General features: G+C 35.1%; 1 protein-coding gene across 3 annotated transcripts in view; it reads left to right on the top strand.

Moving 5' to 3' along the window:
• SPATA6 (spermatogenesis associated 6) overlaps nucleotides 1–20,247 on the top strand; it is a 142,968-nt gene that overhangs the window by 18,632 nt on the left and 104,089 nt on the right. For 2 of the 3 annotated variants that reach the window (XM_029949473.1, XM_029949474.1), the window contains exon 3: nucleotides 43–91. In XM_029949473.1, coding sequence (XP_029805333.1) covers nucleotides 43–91 — 49 coding nt within the window. Of the gene's footprint in view, nucleotides 1–42; nucleotides 92–3,920; nucleotides 3,985–20,247 lie in introns of all 3 variants that reach the window. The other variant, XM_029949475.1, reaches the window with a different exon arrangement.

Genomic DNA, 20,247 nt, shown 5'->3' on the forward strand with positions numbered 1-20,247 from the left:
CCTCTTCTCCACCCTGCTTCCTTCTGTGTTCTCCCACTGTAGGTGTTCCCTGAAGCAGTAGACCCTGGAGATGTGGTTACACAGCTTGAATGTAAGTTTTTAACTTTTAATTCCTGTTTCCAGGACATTTTAGAATTCAGCTTATTAATACTGGGTTAGGTAAAAGTTAAAAAAGAGTCCATGAAGAATTTTAAAAATCTTGAGCTGATACTTTTAAGACACTTTTTTAACATTTTTCAGAATACACCTGGAAATAATAAAATATCCATGTGCTGCAGAGAGACTAGGAATTTTTCCCTTTTCTATGGTAGGGCTGTGGAAATCAAGAAGACTTACTTGAACTTTATATTGATTTAGATGACATGCAGTGTTTTTGATATAAAGATAGAGATTCACATTGGGTGGGGCTTGGCCCTGCAAACAGCATATGTCGGTAACCTTAATGTATTACAAATTAATAGAGTAAATAATAGAAGATTGAAGTAATGGTAGCTTAAAGTATACATGATTTGCATTTTATATTACATCCAATATGTTAATAAATTATTTGAAGTGACATTTTCAAGGCTGTGGATAATAGTAAATCCCTCAAAGTATTAGAATTAAACCATAAAAAGATACAGCTATTTTTGAGAACAGCAATGCATACATACATACTTGGGAATGAGTTATTCAAGCTCTGGGTATGAAATGAAAAGCTCCATTATTTATCCTTGTAATTAGAGAGAGATCTAGGATCACCAGTTTGGTTTTTGACTGTGGGTCAAAACACCAACAAAATTGGGCATCATCAGTGCACCTGTTCTTCCTCCCTGCATCCCACTGGGACTTGCGCAGTGTAGAAACATGGACCCCTGGCACCATGCTGGAACCTAGGCAGATGAGGAGGAATAGGGCCAGCTTATTGTCTTATCTTCATGAAGTTTACAGTTTAATAATTGTTCTCCAGAGAACTCTTAATGGCCAGTGTCAACATCTTATTTGTTTTTTTATAGTTGATAGTTGTTCTAGCTCTTGGTAGTTCTTTCACTGTGGCAGATTAGCTAGGTTGCAATTTGGTGCAAGTGGGTAAATGCCTTTTTAATATTTCTTGAACATCTTCCTCAGTATCTGGGCAGTTGTGTTGTGTATCCTAGAAATTATAAACTCTAATATCTAAATATTATTTAATAATATCTAGATATTGTTATATCTAAATATGAAGTAATAATTTGATCATTCTGAAATTCTTTTGTTAAAAACATAATCCTTTTTTTCTATTTGATTCAAAATTTTGGGTCTATAGGAGTACTTACTGGTTTTTATAATTTGTAAACTTTGTCATCTTGCTTTTCCTAATTTGGTTTTTGTCTTAGGTCTTTTTGTACCTTACTAATTCCACTTTTTGGTGGAACTCAAACTCAAACTCATCTTTCTCTTCTCTGTCTTTAAATATTATTTTACTAGCTGTACTTCTCTGATCTCTTCATTTATTTATTTTCTACTTTCTTCTTATATTCTATTCTAAGACTTGGCTTCATGTATTTCCTATCTTCTGATGACACCCACATGAGTCTATCTATGACCTCTCTTGTGAGCTGTGGCTGCATTTTTCTTTTATTTTTTTTTTGTCTTAATTTTGCAGTCTCTCAATGGCCACTAATCTTATTAATATGAAAAATTAAAAACATACTAAAAGTGCAGAGGATGGAATGATAAAGTCCAATATGCTTATTGTCCAATGTCAACAATTTTCAACATATTGTCTAATCTTATTACATGTACACTTTGCCACTTAAAGTAATTGTTAGAATCTGTAAATTGTTAGAATTTTTTGCATCATTTTGCCACAAATACTTGAGCATGACCTCTAACTAATAAAGACTCAAACACACACACTTGTGCACGTACATAACTACTATACTAGTATTATGCAACAAAATTAATAATTTCTTCATTTCTTAATAGCATCAAATATGTAGTCATTATGAAGATTTCCTCACTTGTCACCAAAATGTCTTTTTACAGTTGGTTTACTCTATTGCTTCTCGGCCTTTTGGCTAAGATCAAGTGTACAGTTGGTTTACTCTAATCAAAGGTGATTGGTGTAATACTCTTTTTTTTTATCATTCTTTATTGCTTGAATTTCTTTTTTTTTCTGTAATGGTGTTTCTTAATTTTTTTTTTAATGCTGTGAATTTGCTAGAAAAACCAAAAATAAAAAAATAGATCTATGACTAGCTGGAAGCACACCACACACACTTAGGTATAGTCTTTTTTGTTAAAAGATTTTCCATGTCAATAAATACATCTCCCCATTATTAATAAAGGCTGTATGACATTCCACTGTACTGATGTAGAAAATAAATACATATGTATGTACATAATACATTATTTTACAAACCTCAAAAAAAAAGAAAAACCAAGGAAAAACCTTTAGAATATCCTACAACTTGAGTTTGACTGATTGCTTCCTTAAAGCGTTGTTCAGCTTGTTTATTACTATATTACATAAATGGATAATTAAATCTAGATGTTTGATTAGATTCAGGCATATTTTAATTTTTTGGCCAGAACCCTTCAGAGTTGATGCTGTGTACTTGTTGTAAAATATCAAGTGGCATTTACGTCTGATTGTCTTAAGTTTAGTGATGTTAAAATTAATTATTTGGCTCTAGCCAGCACAAGCCTGATTTCTCCATTGCAGAGTTCCTCGTCAGTGTTTTACCTAATAGCTTTAGTGCCCACTAGGATCCATCTTTTCACTAAGGGTAAGAAAGTATGATTTTTCTAATATCATCACTTTATGTATTTATTAGCTGGAATGCTTCTAAAAAAGAAATTTTCTTTTTTAAAAAATTTTTTATTTATTTTTAAGAGAGAGACAGAGTGTGCGTGGAGGAAGGACATAGAGAGAGGGAGACAAAGAATCCAAAGTAGGCTCCAGGCCCTGAGCTGTCAGCACAGAACTTGATGTTGGGCTCAAACTTATAAACTGTGAGATCATGACCTGAGCTGAATTTGGACACTTAACCAACTGAGCCACCGGGTGCCCCAAGAAATTTTCTTTATTAGCAATTTGGTTACCCTGAAATACAGTTCTTATAGGAAAGGTGGGTAATTCTCTTCTTCCCTTACATTAATAGCTTTAGTGAGGTATAATTTACATATCACAAAATTCACCCTTGTAACTGTACTTAAATGATTTCTAGAAAATTTATTCAGTTGTGAACCATCATCACAATTCAATTTATGATATTGATTGCCACGACCCTAAAAGTTCCCTGATGCTTATTTGCAGTCATTCCTTATGCCTGTTTCCAGTCCCCAGTAACCACTTACCTATTTTTCTGCCTCTTTGCCTTTGCTAGAAATTTCATGTAAATAGATAAATATAATGAGTAATTCTTTTGTACCTGTCTTTTTTCACTTACAATAATGTTTTTAAGGTCTGCCTATATTGTTCTACATATTGGTAGTTCATTCCTCTTTATTAACAAATTAGTATTCTATTGTATGGAACATTTTTTCCCTTTCCCAAACTCCAAAATATTATTGAGTGAAATTAAAGAATAGCTAAAACAAATGAAATGACATATCATGTTCATAGGTCGGAGATTGGGTAGTTTATTGAAGGTAGTTCTCCCCAAATTTTTCTCTACATTATTTCTATTTTATGGACACTTGGATGGACATTTGGGTTGTTTCTAGTTTTTGGCTTCTATGAACAGTATTGCTATGAATATATGGATATAGCCTGGATTGTGAGCTATGTATATGTTTAACTTTTTAAGAAACCATCCGTTTTCCAAAGTTGTAACATTTTCCTTTCCCACCAGCAATGTACGAAGGTTTCAGTTTTTCCACACTGTCCTCACAACTTGATATTGTCAATTTTGGAGTCCAGTAGTCCCCTCATTGGTGGCTTCCACTTTCTACAGTTTCAGTTACCCGAGATCAACCAGGGCACAAAAGCAGATGATTCTCCTGACATTTTTTCAGAAGGTCAGTAGCAGCCCAATGCTGTGTCGTAATGCCTACAGTCTTCACCTCACTTCACTTCATCATGTAGGCATTTTATCATCTCACAGTGTCACAAGAAGGGTGATTACAGTGACATAGAGTGATTATAGTAACATATGTTGAGGGGGAGAGAGTGATACCACATGTACATAACTTTCATTACAATATATTGTTGTAATTGTTCTATTTTACTGTTAATCTCTTACGGGGCCTAATTTATAAGTTAAACTTTATCACTGGTGTGAATGTATAGCAAAAAAACCACAGTGTATGTAAAGGTTTGGTATTGTGCATGGTTTCAAGCATCCACAGGAGGTCTACTTGAAACGTATCCCTACAGAGAAGGGGTAGAGACTACCATGCGGCTGGTTTGGTGGATATGTAATGCTATCTCATTTTAGTTTTAATTTGCATTTTAGTGATGACTAATGATGTTGAGCATCTTTCCATGTGCAATAATCTTCTAAAATGCTTATCTAAGTCTTTTGCCAATTTTTATACTGCATTGTCTTTTTATTGAGTTGTAAGGTTTTTAAAACGTTTAATATTTTAAATCCCTTATCAGATATATGATTTGGAAATATTTTTTTTACCAGTCTGTGGCTGTCTTTTCATTCTCTTAGTGATATCTTTGGAAGAATAAAAGTTAGGAAGTCTAATGTATCAATATTTTTCTTATAGGGATCATGTTTTGGTTTCATATCTATGAAATCTTTGTGTAATCCAAGATCACAAAACTTTTCATCTATTTTTTTCTAGAAATTTTATAGTTTTATTCCTTACATTTAGGCCTATTATCCTTTTGAGTTAAGTTTTGTCTGGTAGAGGTAAAAATTCAGTTCTTTTTTTCCTTTTTCATTTCTTTTCAGAAGATGACTATCTAGTTGTCCTTGCATTTTCTAAAAAGACTATCCCTTCCTCCATTGAATTGTTTTATACCTTTATTGAAAACCAATGGACTATAAACGTGAGGGTTACTAGTGGACTCTCTTGTCAGTTCCACTCATCTGTATGGCCATCCTGTGTCAATACCACTGTATTGATTACTGTGTCTTTATAGTAAGTTTTGAAATCAGATTAAGTCTTTCAGCTTTCTTTTGGACTTTCTAGGTTCTTCACATTCCATATAAAATTCATTTATTTGTTTATTTATGTTTATTTTTTAAGTTCTTATTTAAATTCTAGTTAGTGAAGATATAGTAAAGTTGATTTCGGGAGTAGAATTTAGTTACTCATCGCTTACATGTAAATTTTAGTGTCAGCTTGTCAATTTCTGTATGAAAGGTGGCTCGGAATTTGATAGGAAAAGTGTTGAATAGGAATAGTGTTGATGCCTTCACAAACTATGAAATCTCTGATCTAAGAACTTGATTTTTTTTTAGACTTTAATTTCTCTCAGCAATGTTTTAGAGTTTTTAGTACACAGGTCATGCATTTCTGTTAAAATTATTTCCAAGTACATTATTCTTTTTGATGCTATTGTGAATAGAATTTTATTCTTAATTTTATTTTTGAATTCTTATTTGATATTCTCTAGAAATAAAATTGATTTTATATATTTATCTTGAAAACTGAACCTCCTAAACTTTTTTAGTAGTTCAAGTAGGGTTTTTGTTGTTGTTGAGTTTTTGTAGATGAATTTTTATATACAGAATTATTAGGTCTGAGAATAAAGGCAGTTTTACTTTTTCCTTTCTAATCTGTATGCCTTTAGTGTTTTTCTTGCCTTATTGCCTTGGCTTGAGCCTCCAGTACAATGTTGAAAAGTGGTGAAAGCAACACTCTTGCTTTGTTTCTTATGTTACGGGAAAACTTTATTTCTATTAAATAATTTTTTTATTGTAGATAAAATCTCTTATTTATTGTAGATAAAAATATATTAGAAGATATATTATTTTTTAATGTTTCTATATTTTTGAGAGAGAGAGAGAGGCAGAATGTGAGCAGGGAAGGGTCAGAGAGAGAGGGAGATACAGAATCCAAAGCAGACTTCAGGCTCCGTGCTGTCATCACAGTGCCCAACGTGAGGCTTGAACTCACAGACTATGAGATCATGACCTGAGCTGAAGTTAGATGCTTAACTAAGTCACCAAGCCTCCCCAGGAGATCTTCTATTATTTGTTTTTAAATTTTTTTTAATGTTTATTTATTTTTTGAAGCAGAGAGAGAGAGAGAGAGAGAGAGAGAGAGAGACTGGGGGAGGGGCAGAGAGAGAAGGAGACTCAGAATCTGAAGCAGGCTCCAAGCTCTGAGCTGTCAGTACAGAGCCTGATGTGGGGCTTGAACTCACGAGCTGTGGATCATGACCTGAGCCAAAGTCAGTCACTTAACTGACTTAGTCACCTAGATGCCCCGGAGATCTTCTGTTATTGATGAAAGATGAAGAGATCTGTCCCTAACTGGCTGAGAGTTTTTAGTCATGCATGGGTATGGAGTTTTGTCATTTATTTTTTCTGTGGTAAGATGATCATGTGTTTTTTCTCTTTATTCTATTAATATGGTTTATTACATTATGGATTTTCTAATGTTATACCCTTCTTTCATTCCTAGTATAAATCCTAATTGGTTGTGGTATATAATCCTTTTTATATTTTCCTGGATTCAGTTTGCTAATATTTATTAATGATTTATATATCTATTTATGAGAAACTTGATCTGTAGTTTGGTAATTTTTCTGTCTTGCTCTGTTACTAGGGTAATACTAGCCTCAGAAAATGAATTGAGAAATGTTTCCTCTTTGTTTCCTGCAAGAGTTTGTATAGCATTGGTATTATTTTATCTTTAAATATTTGCTGGAATTTACCTGACCTGGGCTCTGTTTGGGGGGAAGGGAGAGGGTTAAATTACTATATGAAATGTTTGTTAATATATCTATTTCTTATTAACTCTGTTCTATCTATGTCTTTTCAGAAATTTGTCTAAAATGTCTACTTTGCTTAAAGTTGTTCATACTTTTCTCTTATATTTTTGATTTTTGTAGGATTAGTAGTGGTGTTCCTTTCATTTCTGACTCTGATACTCTGCATTTTCTTTTGTTTTCTTGGATGGTTTTGCCTAAATTTTTATCAATTTCATTGATATATTTTTGAAGAACCACCTTTTTACTGTAGTGATATTTCTGTTTTCCTATTTTCAATTGCATTGATTTTCATTTTAGTCTTTATTATTCCTTTGCTCTTCCTTTTCTACTCTCTTGAGATAGAAGTTTAAATGATTGATTTTAGGTGTTTTTGCTTTTCTAGGATGAGCATGTAAAGCTATAAATTTCTTCACATTGATTTTGCTGCATTTATTGAATTTTGATGTTATTTTTTGTTCCCATCTATTTCAAGATACTGTCTGGTTTTTATGTGTGTGGTATCTTCTTTGACTTTTGTGTTATTTTGAAATATGTTCTTTTATTTTGAAATATTTTCAAATATATCCATTTCTTTTAAAATGTTGATTTCTAACTTCTGTGGTAAGAGAGCATATTTTATAAGATTTCATTCTTTTAAGTTTACTGAGACTTATTTATGGCATATTCTAGGTTTCTATCCTTGAGAATATTCCAAGTGCTTTTGAAAAGATGTTTATTTTGCTAATGATGGTTGAAATACTCTATATCAATCTATTTCTATTAGGTCAAGTTGGTTAATTTTATCTCTTGAGGGGTTAGGGAGGTCTAATTGTTTTAATAGTTACTGAGAGAAGGGCATTTGAATTTCTAGCTATAATTATTGAATTTTCTTTTTCTTCTTTCATTTATTTCAGTTTTTGCTTCATATAATGTGCTGTTATTGATTTATTACCCCTCAGTCCCAAATTCAGTCTTTTGGCCTACTCTGTGGAAATTGATATGATTCCTTACTTCTTTGTTTGTTTTGAGCCATAACAATTGCATAATTTATTTTTTTTAATTTAAATCCAAGTTAACATATAGTATAATAGTAATTAAAGGAATAGAATTTAGTGATTCATCACTTACATATAATACCCAGTGCTCATCCCAACAAGTGTCCCCCTTAATGACCTTTACCCCTGTGGCCTATCCCCCACCCAACACCCCGCCAGCAACCCTTAGTTTGTTCTCTGTATTTAAGAGTCTCTTATGGTTCATCCCCCTCTCTGTTCTTGTTTTTTTTTTTTTTTTTTTGCTTCCCTTCCCATATATTCATCTGTTTTGTATCTTAAATTCCACATATGAGTGAAATCATGTTATTTGTCATCCTCTGACTGACTTATTTTGCTTAGCATAATATACTCAAGTTCCAACCACATTGTTGCAAATGGCAAGATTTCGTTCTTTTTGACTGCCAACTAATATTCATATATATATATATATATATATATCACATCATCTTTACCTATTTATCAGTTGATGGACATTTAGGCTCTTTCCATACTTTGGCTGTTATCAATAGTGCTATAAACATTGGGGTACATGTGCCTCTTCAAATCAGCACTTGTGTATACTTTGGATAAATACCTAGTAGTGAAATTGCTGGGTTGTAGAGTAGTTCTATTTTTAATTTTTGGGGAACCTCCATACTGTTCTCTAGAGTGGCTGCACCAGTTTGCAGTCCCTTCAGCAGCACAAAAGGGTTCCTCTTTTTTAAAATTCTTTTTTAATGTTATTTATATTTGAGAGAGAGAAGAGACAGTGCATGAGTGAGGGAGCAGCAGAGAGAAATGGAGACAGAATCTGAAGCAAGCTCCAGGCTTGCTGTCAGCACAGAACCTGATGAGGGGCTCAAACTCCTGAGCTGAAGTCAGACACTTAACCGACTGAGCCACCCAGGTGCCCCAAAAGGATTCTTCTTTCTCTGCATCCTTGTCAACATGTCCTGTTGCCTGAGTTGTTCATTTTAGCCATTTTGACAGGTGTCAAAATTTGCTGAAGAAATTGTCTTTTTTCCACTGGATATTCTTTCTTGCTTTGTCAAAGATTAGTTGGCCATATGTTTTTGGGTCCATTTCTGGGTTCTCTATTCTGTCTCATTGATCTACGTGTCTTTTCTTGTGCCAATACCATACTATCTTGATTACAACTTTGTAATACTGCTTGAAGTCTAGAATTGTGATGCCTTCAGCTTTGGCTTTCTTTTCCAGGACTGCTTTGGCTTTTCTGGTTCCATACAAATTTTAGGATTGTTTGTTCTAGCTCTGTGAAGAATGCTAATGTCATTTTGAGAGGGATTATGTTGAATATGTAGATTTGGGTAGTATAGACATTTTAATAATATTGGAATATTTTTCATTTTTTTGTGTTTTCAATTTCTTTCATAAGCTTTCTGTAGTTTTCAGTATACAGATTTTAAATCTCTTTGGTTGGGTTTATTCCTAGGTATTTTATGGGTTTTTGTGCAATTGTAAATGGGATAAATTTATTGATTTCACTTTCTGCTGCTTCATTATTGGTGTATAGAAATGCAACCAATTTCTGTACATTGATTTTTAAAAAATCAATATTTATTTATTTGTTTGTTTGTTTTCAGGAATAGAATTCAGTGATTTATCACTTACATATAACCACCCAGTGTCCATCCCAACCAGTGTCCTTTTTAATGTCCCTCACCCCTTTAACCCCTACCCCCTCCCAATACCCCACCAACAAGCCTCAGTTCATTCTCTGTGTTTACGAGTCCCTTATGGTTTGTCTCCCTCTCTGTTTTTATATTATTTTTGCTTCCCTCTATACATATTTTATATGTTGTGACTTTGCTGAATTTATGTATCAGTTGTAGCAGGATTTTGGTGGAGTCTTTGGGTTTTCCACATAGAGTATCATGTAGTCTGCAAAGAGTGAAAGTTTGACTTTTCTCCTTGCTCTTTTGGATGACTTTTATTTCTTTATGTTGTCTGACTGCAGAGGCTAGGACTTCCAATACTATGTTGAATAACACTGGTGAGAGGGGACATCCTTGTTCCTTACCCTCAGGAGAAAGCTCTCAGTTTTTCCCCATTGAGGATGTTATTAGCGATGGGTCTTTCATGTATGACCTTTATGATCTCGAGGTATAATCCTTCTATCCCTACTTTCTTGAAGGTTTTTATCAAGAAAGAATGCTGTATTTTGTTATATACTTTTTAGCATCTATTGAGAGAATCATGTGATTCTTATCTTTTCTTTTATTAATGTGATGTATCACATTAATTGATTTGGGGATATTGAACCAGCACTGCATCCTAGAAATAAATCCCACATAATCATGGTGAATAATTCTTTTAATGAATTGTTGGATCCAGTTTGCTAATATCTTATTCAGAATTTTTGCATCCCTGTTCATCAGGGAAATTTGTCTGTAGTTCTTTTTATTAGGGTCTTTGGTTCTGGAATCAGTGTAATGCTGGCTTCGTAGAATGAGTTTGGAAGTTTTCATTTTGTTTCTATTTTTTTTATGTTTTATTTATTTTTGAGAGAGAGAAAGAGACAGTGTGAGCAGGGGAGGGTCAGAGAAAGAGAGAGACACAGAATCCGAAGACAGGCTTTGAGCTAGCGCTCAGCACAGAGCCCGATGTGGGGCTTGAACCCATGAGCCATGAAAGCATGACCTGAGCCAAAGACAGACACTTAACCAACTGAGCCACCCAGGCGCCCCTGTTTCTATTTTTTGAAACAGTTTCAAAAGAATAGGTATTAACTCTTCCTTAAATATTTGGTAGAATTCCCCTGGAAAGCCATCTGGCCCTAGATTCTTGTTTGTTGGGAGATTTGTAATTACTGATTCAATTTCTTTACTGGTTATGGGTCTGTTCAAATTTTCTATTTCTTCCTGTTTTCAGTTTTGGTGGTTCATATGTTTCTAGGAATTCGTCCATTTCTTCCAGATTGCCCAATTTGTTGGCATGTAATTGCTCATAATATTCTCTTATTATTGTTTTATTTCTGTGGTGTCGATGTGATCTCTCCTCTTTCATTTGTGATTTTATTTATTTGGGTCCTTTTTCTTTTTGATCAATCTGGCTAGGAATTTATCAATTTTGTTAATTTTTTCAAGGAAACAGCTCCTGGTTTCATTGATCTGTTCTACTGTGGGTTTTTTTTTTTTCCGATATCATTGATTTCTGCTCTAATCTTTATTATTTCCCTTCTTTGTTGGTTTTGGGCTTTGCTTTCTGTTCTTTTTCTAGCTCTTTTAGGTATAAAGTTAGGCTGTGTATTTGAGACCTTTCTTCCTTTCTTAGGAAGACCTGGATTGCTGTCTACTTCCCTCTTATGACCATCTTTGCTGCATCCCAGAGGTTTGGGGTTGTCATGTTTTCATTTTCATTGGCTTCCATGAACTTTTTAATTTCCTCTTTAATGTATTGGTTAACCCATTCATTCTATAGTAGGATGTCCTTTCATCTCCAAGTATTCATGGTTTTTCCAAATTTTTTCTTTTGGTTGATTTTGAGTTTCATAGCATTGTGATCTGAAAATATGCAAGATATGATCTCATTCTTTTTGTACTTGTTGAGGGCTGCTTTGTGACCCAGACATGATCCCTTCTTGGAGAATGTTCCATGTGCATTTGAGAAGAATTGTATTCTGCTGCTTTAGGATGAAATGTTCTGAATATATCTGTTAAGTCTGTCTGGTCCATTGTGTCATTCAAAGCCATTGTTTTCTTGTTGGTTTTCTGCTTAATTGATCTGTCCATTGGTTTAAGTGGGGTATTGAAGTCCTTTAATATTATGGTATTATTATCAATGAGTTTCTTTAATATTTGTATTTAGGTGATGTATATATTTGTGGGTTTCCACGTTGGGGGCAAAAATATTTAAAATTGGTAGATCTTTTTGGTGGATAGACCCCTTAATTATGATATAATGTCCTTCTTCATCTCTTGTTACAGTCTTCATTTTTAAATCTAGTTGTCTGATGTAAGTATAGCTATACCAGTTTTCTTTTGACCTTTTGGAAGGTCAAGGGCTTTTTGGTCTTTTGGAAGGACCATGAATACTGTGCTGATAGATGGTTCTCCATCTTCTTACTTTCATTCTGAAGGTGTCTGTAGGTCTAAAATAATTCTCTTGTAAGCAGCATATAGATAAGTCTTATTTTGTTATCCATTCTGATACCCTGTGTCTTTTGGTTGGAGCATTTAGTCCGTTGACATTTAGAGTGAGTACTGTAAGATATGATTTTAGCACCATTGTGTTGCTTGTAGAGTTGGTGTTTCTGGTGATGTTCTCTGTTCCTTTCCAGTCTTTGTTGCTTTGGTCTTTTTTGTTTTGTTTTGTCTTTTCTCTACTCAAAGGGTCCCCTTTAAAACTTCTTGTAGACCTGATTTCGTGGTAATGAATTCCTTAGTGTTTGTTTTTCTGGGAAACTCTTTATCTCTTATTTTATTTTTAATGACAGCTTTGCTGGATAAAGAATTCTTGACTGAATATTTTTTCTGATTCAGCACATTGAATATATCCTGTCACTCTACCCTGACAAGTTTCTTTGGATAGGTCTACTGTGAACCTGATCTGTCTTTCCTTATAGGTTGAGGACATTTTTTTTCCTTGCTGCTTTCATATTTTTTTTCTTGTTTGTGTATTTTGTGAATTTGACTATGAAAATGCCTTGGTGATCATTTGTTTTTGTTGAATTTAATGGTGCTTTTTGGATTTTGATGTCTGTGTCCTTCCCCAGATTAGGAAAGTTTCCACTATAATTTGCTCACACAAACCTTCTATCCTTTTTTCTCTTTCTTCATCTTCTGGGGCTCCCATGATTTGGATGTTATTTCTTTTTAATAAGCCACTGAATTCTCTATGTCTTGTAATGTACTTCGTTGCCTTTGTTTCTCTTATTTTCTGCTTCACTATGATCCATAATTTTATCTTCTAAATCGCTAGTTTTCTGCTCTGCTTCATTCATCCTTGCCGTTGTGGCATTCATTCAAGATTGTGTCTTGGCTATAGCATTTTAAATTTCATCCTGACTAGATTTTATTTCTTTTATCTCCACAGAAAGGGATTCTATGCTTTTTTCAACCCTAGCTAGTATTCTTATTATCATGGTTCTAAATTCCAGTTCAGACATCTTGTTTATATCTGTGTTGATTAAGCCCCTGGTTGTAATTTCCTTCTTTTCTTACTTTTGGAGTGAATTCCTTTGTTTGGTCACTTTGAAGGAAGAAAAAAAAATTATAATTAAAAAATTAAAAACAAAACAATAATTGAAATAAAGGAAGCTAGATCCTAGATTTGTTTTAGTCTGCTTATTGAAAGAAGCTGAATAGAATAGAGAAAATAGGGGAAGAACAAAAAGGTAAACAAATTTAAAAATTTAAAAGATTATATAATAACATAGAAAAAATGAATAAAGAAAATGAAACAGAATAAAAATTAAAACAAAAAGTAAAGTGAAAAAATAATAAAAATAGAAATAAAATTTTCTCTTTCTGTATCCAAGAATGAGGAAGAAAAGAAAGAAATAAAAGAAAACAATTTAAAGAAAAACAGAAGTAAAGATAACAAATAAATGAACCAGCAAACAGAATGAAACCAAATGAAGTTACATCCAGAACTGAAACTATGATTCCTTCTATAGTCCATACACTAAGCAGGTGGAGTGACTTGTGCTGGTCTTGTAGGGGATGTGCTTGGAGCATGCAGTTGGGTGTGGCTTGGTGTAATGGCTCTGTTCTCCACTAGGTGGTTCTGCTTAGCTTCCTGGGGTGGATAAGTGTGGCATGCATGTAAGCATGCACATGTGCAGGAGAGGTGAAATGGCTTCACCCAGAACCCTGGTCTCTGGCACAGGCACTTCATGCTCTCACTGACCCATGATCTAGCCTCTTTTGTCTTAGGCCTCTGTCCACTCCCTGCCTCTACCCTGCCAGTGTCCAAGCTGTCCACCTGCCAGGCAGCACCTCCCACCAGAGTGTTATCTCAGATGGGGTTGTTTCAAAACCCCTCGCTTCAGTGACCCCCATGGCTTGGGCCCATGCCAAGTCTCTTGGGGAGGGTCTTGCTGTGCAGTCACCGGTGCCGGCTTGCCCCAGAAAACGTTCATGTGCTCATGCAGTGGCAGAGGTTCAGAGAATATAGCAAGTCACAACACACAGCCGGCACCAGGTTCCATGGCACTCTTGTGTCTTCGTCACAATACCAGCAAAAGTGGCTGCTCTCCAGGATCTGCTGGGACCTTTGCCTGTGGGGAGGCTGTATGGCCTCTACCAAATGCATTCCAAGCAGAGGAAACACTTCTCTCCATGTGCCCCACGGACCCCTCAGAACCCACTGCCTGCTCCTGGGGATTCACCCTTCTTCCTCACTAGAGCACCGCCAGGCACTGAGCTCTGCAACGTCAGACTCTGTGTTCCACTGTTTACAGAGGCCAGGTGGTATTGAAACCCTCTCCTTTCTTCCTGTCAGTGGTTTTGAGGAACAGATTTCTAGTTCAGTCCCCTGCATGTGTTTTCACCCTTTCTCTCTCTTTCTCTCCACTGCTTTCAGGGGAGTGTTTTTCTAGTACTGTCCCAGGGTGCCACCCTCTCCCCCTTTCTTTTTCTGTCTCCTCTCTCCTTGGAAACAGCTCCCTACCATCCATGGCTTTTCTCTCCCCCAGTTCACCTCTCCACACTATGTACCTGCTGAGTTCCATCCCTCAACTTATGCAGATTGTTGTGTTAATCCTTAGATCAGTTTCTAGGTATTCATAATGGTTTGGTGTTGATCTGGCTGCGTTTCAAGGATGAGACAAGTTTAGGGTCTCCAGGCTGCTCTGCCATCTTAACTCCTTCCCCTGATCTGGTTCCTTTAATTTTTTTTTCTCAGCTGGCACTGAAGCTTCATGCAGTAGAGGGCCCTGGAGTAAAGTACAGAGGGAAGTTGTTTTTCTTCCAGGTGCTGTTGTGCTTGCTTAGTGGGCTCTTGCATTGAGGTTGGCTTTTTCCAGCACCAGACTCCTGAGGCCCTTGAAGCTTCCCTGGTGTTCAGGTATTACAGTACAGGGTGGCTGACAGCAGCTTCCGCTAGCTGTTTGTATTGTGTATTGTTTGTAGTTTTGTACTGAAGTGCCTCCAGTGAAACACCTCTGTGAATAACCTCCCCAACACCCTACATGAATAATTTCTAGTAAGTGAGCAACTTTTCTCTCTTTCAGTGAGCAAACACTGTTCTCTAACAAATTCTGGATCTCAGCACTGGAGAGGAGAGCTTGGGGAGAACTCTTTCTTGGGTCCTCTGAGCCTCAGGAATAATGGCTGTTCCTTTTATCTGCCATTCCTATGTTGTTTTTACTTATTTATTCATTTTAATGTTTTCATTTTATTTTTGAGAGAGAGAGGGAGACACAGAATCTGAAGCAGGCTCCAGGCTCCGAGCTGTTGGCATAGAGCCTGATGTGAGGCTTGAACTCACAGACTATGAGATCATGACCTGAGCCAAAGTTGGATGCTTAACCTACTGAGCCACCCAGGCACCCCATTCCTGTGTTCTTTTAAGGTCTCCTTACATCTTTATAGCTAGACAATCCCTCATTACTTGAACTCCTATTATAGTTAATAGTTCTTTATATTAGATTTTCCTTGCATACTTTCTCTCTCATGATTGGACCCATATTGATATATTTATTTTGAAGCTCTGTTTTAATTGTTCATACATTCATAATTGTTATATCTTCTTGAATCTTCACCTCATTTATGGTAATAAAATTCATGATAGCAAAATTATAGCAGCTTCAGGCCTTATATCTTCCTATGATATTCTTAAGAATATAGAATAGTGTTTCATAATTTTCATTTCTGAGATTTATTCTAATCTCAGTTGGATTGGGGAATATAATATGCTGTTTATTTAACTCACACATGTTGTACTTTGGTTCAAATGGTACATGTGTCTCCTTTCTAAAAGCCACATAGGTCTCTAATGGAAGGGGGAAGGAAGGAAAAGCTGTCAAGATTTCTCACAGGGGTCCCTACCGTGAGCCTCCACAGTGCCAAGCCTTTAAACTTAAACACAGAGTGATGGTAGAAATGGTAGAAACAGCTCCTTTAAATAAAATATAAAATTGAGTCCATAGAAATAAAGTAGACTTAAGTTTTTTTTTTTTTTTTTTAGCATTTATTCATTTTTTGAGAGACAGAGACAGAGCGTGAGTGGGGGAGGGGCAGAAGGAGAGGGAGACACAGAATCCGAAAAAAGCTCCAGGCTCTGAACTGACAGCACAGAGCCCAAAGTAGGGCTCGAACTCACGGACCATGAGATCATGATCTGAGCTGAAGTTGGACGCTTAACCACAGAATCACCCAGGCGCCCCTAAAGTAGACTTTTTGTAAATGGAAACAAAGAGAAGAATTTCAAGTAATGAATTGAATTGTAACAATTGAAACAATTGTGAACTCTTCGAGAATTTCCACTTGCCAGTGGTATTCTACTTTGGGGATTTTAAGTTACATATATCATTTTCCATTGTGTAACATGTAAAACTAATGTGTACTTGTTTGTCTAAACTCCAGTATTTGTTAATTAAGATTATGTTATCTAAAAGCAAATTGAGCATGGTCAAAATGCTCAGGGAGATCCAAGGACCCCCTTAACTGTATAGTCTGATAAATGGCCAGATCCATGAGTAACCTCAGTTAAGATGCATAGAACAATCTTTGGCACACAGTAAACACTTAAGATGTCCCTTGTTTATTATTGTTGGTGGTGTGATATTATCATTACTAGTGTTACTACTAGGGAATTTACCAGTTCCATTTCATACCACATCTGCACCTCTAATGAAACTCCAGAGGTCCAGAATCACCTATGGTCTAGGGAAATATATGATATACAAAATGACATTAAATGCTAATGGTATTAAAAGCCATAATAAGACAATTTTATATTCATTGATAAGGCATTCTCTTTAGGGAAACTATTTTAATCTTGGAATTTACCATACTCAATTTAGTGATGGTTGAAAGTATACCCTGGCAACCATTTATAGGCAAGAAATGGTTGAAAAATTTTCTACTTCATAGACTTCTTTATTGAAACAGTGGATTTTCATCCTGTCTCAGTGAAGTTTTACAGATTTTCTTCTATACACACACACACACACACAGTGTACAGATCCTCCTACATATATCCATACTGCTTGCTCCCTCACTTCTTTCTAATCATTGCAGAAATTTATCATCATAATAAGAGGCCTCTTCTCACCAAAGTATCTAAAATGGGAACTTTTGGTCAATATCTCAATATGTACCTATCCTATTATCTTTAGAGCTCTTATATACCCAGGATATCTTGAGTAAAAGAGTATGCTTTTAATAGTTCCACCAAGACAACAGGTACAAAAAGGACATTGCATGGGGCAAATAGGAAGGAGTGGTCCTCCTGTTTTTCTTTCTAGCACTGATATATTATTTCTTTTTTCTTTTTTTCTTTCAATAGAGCAGCAGTTTCAAAAGAGCAGAGATTTTTCCTGTTTGATTTACTGCCGTATGTCTAATGCATATGGCAATACCTGGCACATACTAGGTATCTGATGGTTGGGGAGTTAAATAAAATATCATAATGCCTGATATAACTGCCTCATTACTGTTTTTATGACTGTCGGAACTATCCAACGGAGAGATAGCTATTTGTAGTGTTATAATCCTTTGATTAGAAGATGTATCTTACATTTAAAAATTTATGATTCATAGCTTCTCTGGCCTCATTCCCTTCAACACTTGGATACAGAAGAGATAGGATTTTTATTTATATTGTAGTACATTAGTAGGTGTCCTTATTGGTTTCTCTTGCCTGTAGGGAAAAATTGCAGTTTCATTAGAGCTCTTGCTTTTCAAGCTTATGGGAATTAGTGCTTACCTGGTGTCTGGGGTATTTAAAATGCTGTCAAGGTGAAGACTTAGTGGCTGAGAATCTATCCTTCAAAGTCTATGAATGAGAGTGTTCCTGTCTCAGTCCTCAAGGGCTTGTAAGACTCACGCTCCATACTTTAAATCCAGACAAATACCTTCCACCAAGTCATCATTTTAGTTACAGCGGGTAAATAGGCATTCAGCGGATATTATCACAGTAATGTTCTTGCTGGTGCAGAGGCTAACAGTGTTCTGGTACTCTCGAGGTATTTACTGTAGCTTTTGATTTGCTATATGTGAGTAGTATTTCTGCAGTCTTGCAGTGCTTTTACTTTGTAACTCACCCTAAAAGTACATGTGAAAATGAGAATTTTTAAAAAGGAATGAGGAAATTTGTCATTCTTTAGTTACAAGATGAAGGGAATCTATAAAATGACGTTAATTATGCTACATGTTCAAGTAGATGTAATTACATTAACTTGCTATTTGGTTTCTAGCAGAATTAGTTAGCTTTTCCTTTGGTTAAGGTCTTTCTTCCTGAAGTATTTTTGCCAAAATATACTTTTTAACTATAAAAGAATAGAAAATTGTTTATAGAAACTAGCAAATAGTTTTTCTCAGTAAATGTTAATCTAGGTTCTTATGATAAAGTATAAATCAAACAAACCCAAATAGTTACTTTCAGGCCATTTCTTTACCGCTGAGGAGTTGCAATAACAGTGCCATCTGGATAGTTCATTTCATAATTTCAGTTTGTGTAGCAGTTATTCATGGAGCCGATGGTAGATTCACAAGGTATCTAGTATGTTGATGTAAATCTTAGATTTGTTTTCTATTTAAAAACCCTTTGTTTTTAAACTTTATACTCCTTCTGAGACCATTTCTACTTCTGAGACCATTGATATCTTTAATGAACCTATTGGAATTACTTTGTTAACAGGGGCATTTTTTTCCTTTCTTCACTGGAAATGGTTCACAGAAATAATAAGAGACCATGCTAAATACCCATGTAATATTTTCATAAATGTATTATGGGCCATTTTCTGCTTACTTGTTTGGCCCATTCCAGAATGATTCTGGCTAGTGTAGGGTGCTTTTGTTTTACTTAGATCCCTTATGAAAGAGTGTTTACTTCCTTGGCTTTTTTTATTTTTAAAGTAGGCTTCACGCCCAGCGTGGCTTGAACTCATGACCCTGAGATCAAGACCTGAGTTGAGATCAAGAGTTGGACACTTAACCAACTAAGCTACTCAGGCACCCTTTTCCTTGGCTTTACTTTTAACCTTTTACTTTTCTTTATAAAATGATTTTTATTTTTAATTTTATTTATTTATTTGAAAAGAAAGTATAACTTCTTTTTCTTTCAATTTGCAAACACTGAGTTTGTACTGTCAAAGCAAGGCAAGTTCTTTGAAATGGAAGGGGTAGCGCATATTATGCACATAAAGCAATTAATTTTATTATTCACTAGGACTTGCTCTCAGACCAGATGTATACATACATACATATATACAAATGTAAATACATGCATATGTATAAAAATATTAATGTTGTATCTTTTTTAATTTGGTTTTTACTTATGTTTAAATTTTTTAATTGGTTATATAATTGTTATTTTTTTCTTTAATATCAGAGTTGCATATAATCTACAAAGCTTACTCCAAAAACAGCAGTCCTCTAACATCCCTCTCCATCATTTCTGATTCCTCAAGGGACTAGTTTTTTATTTTTATTTTTTATTGTTTTTCTTTGTACTCACCTGCATATCTCTAACATCCTTACATTGAAATGTTTTGATTTTTTCAGTTTTAGATATTATCTCTACTTTTCCTTATGGAACATGAGGATTTAAGTAGTTTTCATATATTCTCTGCTTGCCCCAAAAACATATATATGCCCTTTTTCTGTCTTTCTCTCCCCTTAATAGAGTTATAATCACAATTTTGGTTTATATATTATGACCATGTATAAAGTATTTTTAGTTGAATCATGTGGTGAATGTATTATGGTTACTTTTCTTGGCAAGAATTCTGTTTTCACTTGAATTTAATATCGTCTTTCCTTTGCTTAGTTTTGTAGTTCATTTTAGTTTTTGCTTAACCCAGTTCTCCCTCAGGTGTTTAAATCATTTCCTCAAAGTTTAATGTTATTTCACTTGCCTTTTTTTTTTCTTGCCTAAATACCTAAATTAGTTTTTGTTTATCCTTAAAGTCTAGTAGTTTTACTGGAATATATCCTGAAGTTGTTTCTTATTCTTTTTTTTTTTTTCTTTTGAGAGAAAGAGGGCACAAGTGAGCAAGGGGCAGAGAGAGATCCCAGGAGGGGCAGAGAGAACGAGAGAGGGAGAGAAAAAGAGAGAGGGAGAGAAACAAGCAGGACTCACCAGAAGCAGGGTTCATGTTTTTACCTGAAGTGGGGCTTGTGTTCACCCGAAAAAGGGGCTCATGCTTACCTGAGGTGGGGCTTGAACTCATAAACCATGAGA

Source organism: Suricata suricatta, chromosome 8 (assembly GCF_006229205.1).
Source record: "Suricata suricatta isolate VVHF042 chromosome 8, meerkat_22Aug2017_6uvM2_HiC, whole genome shotgun sequence".
Lineage (NCBI taxonomy): Eukaryota > Metazoa > Chordata > Mammalia > Carnivora > Herpestidae > Suricata > Suricata suricatta.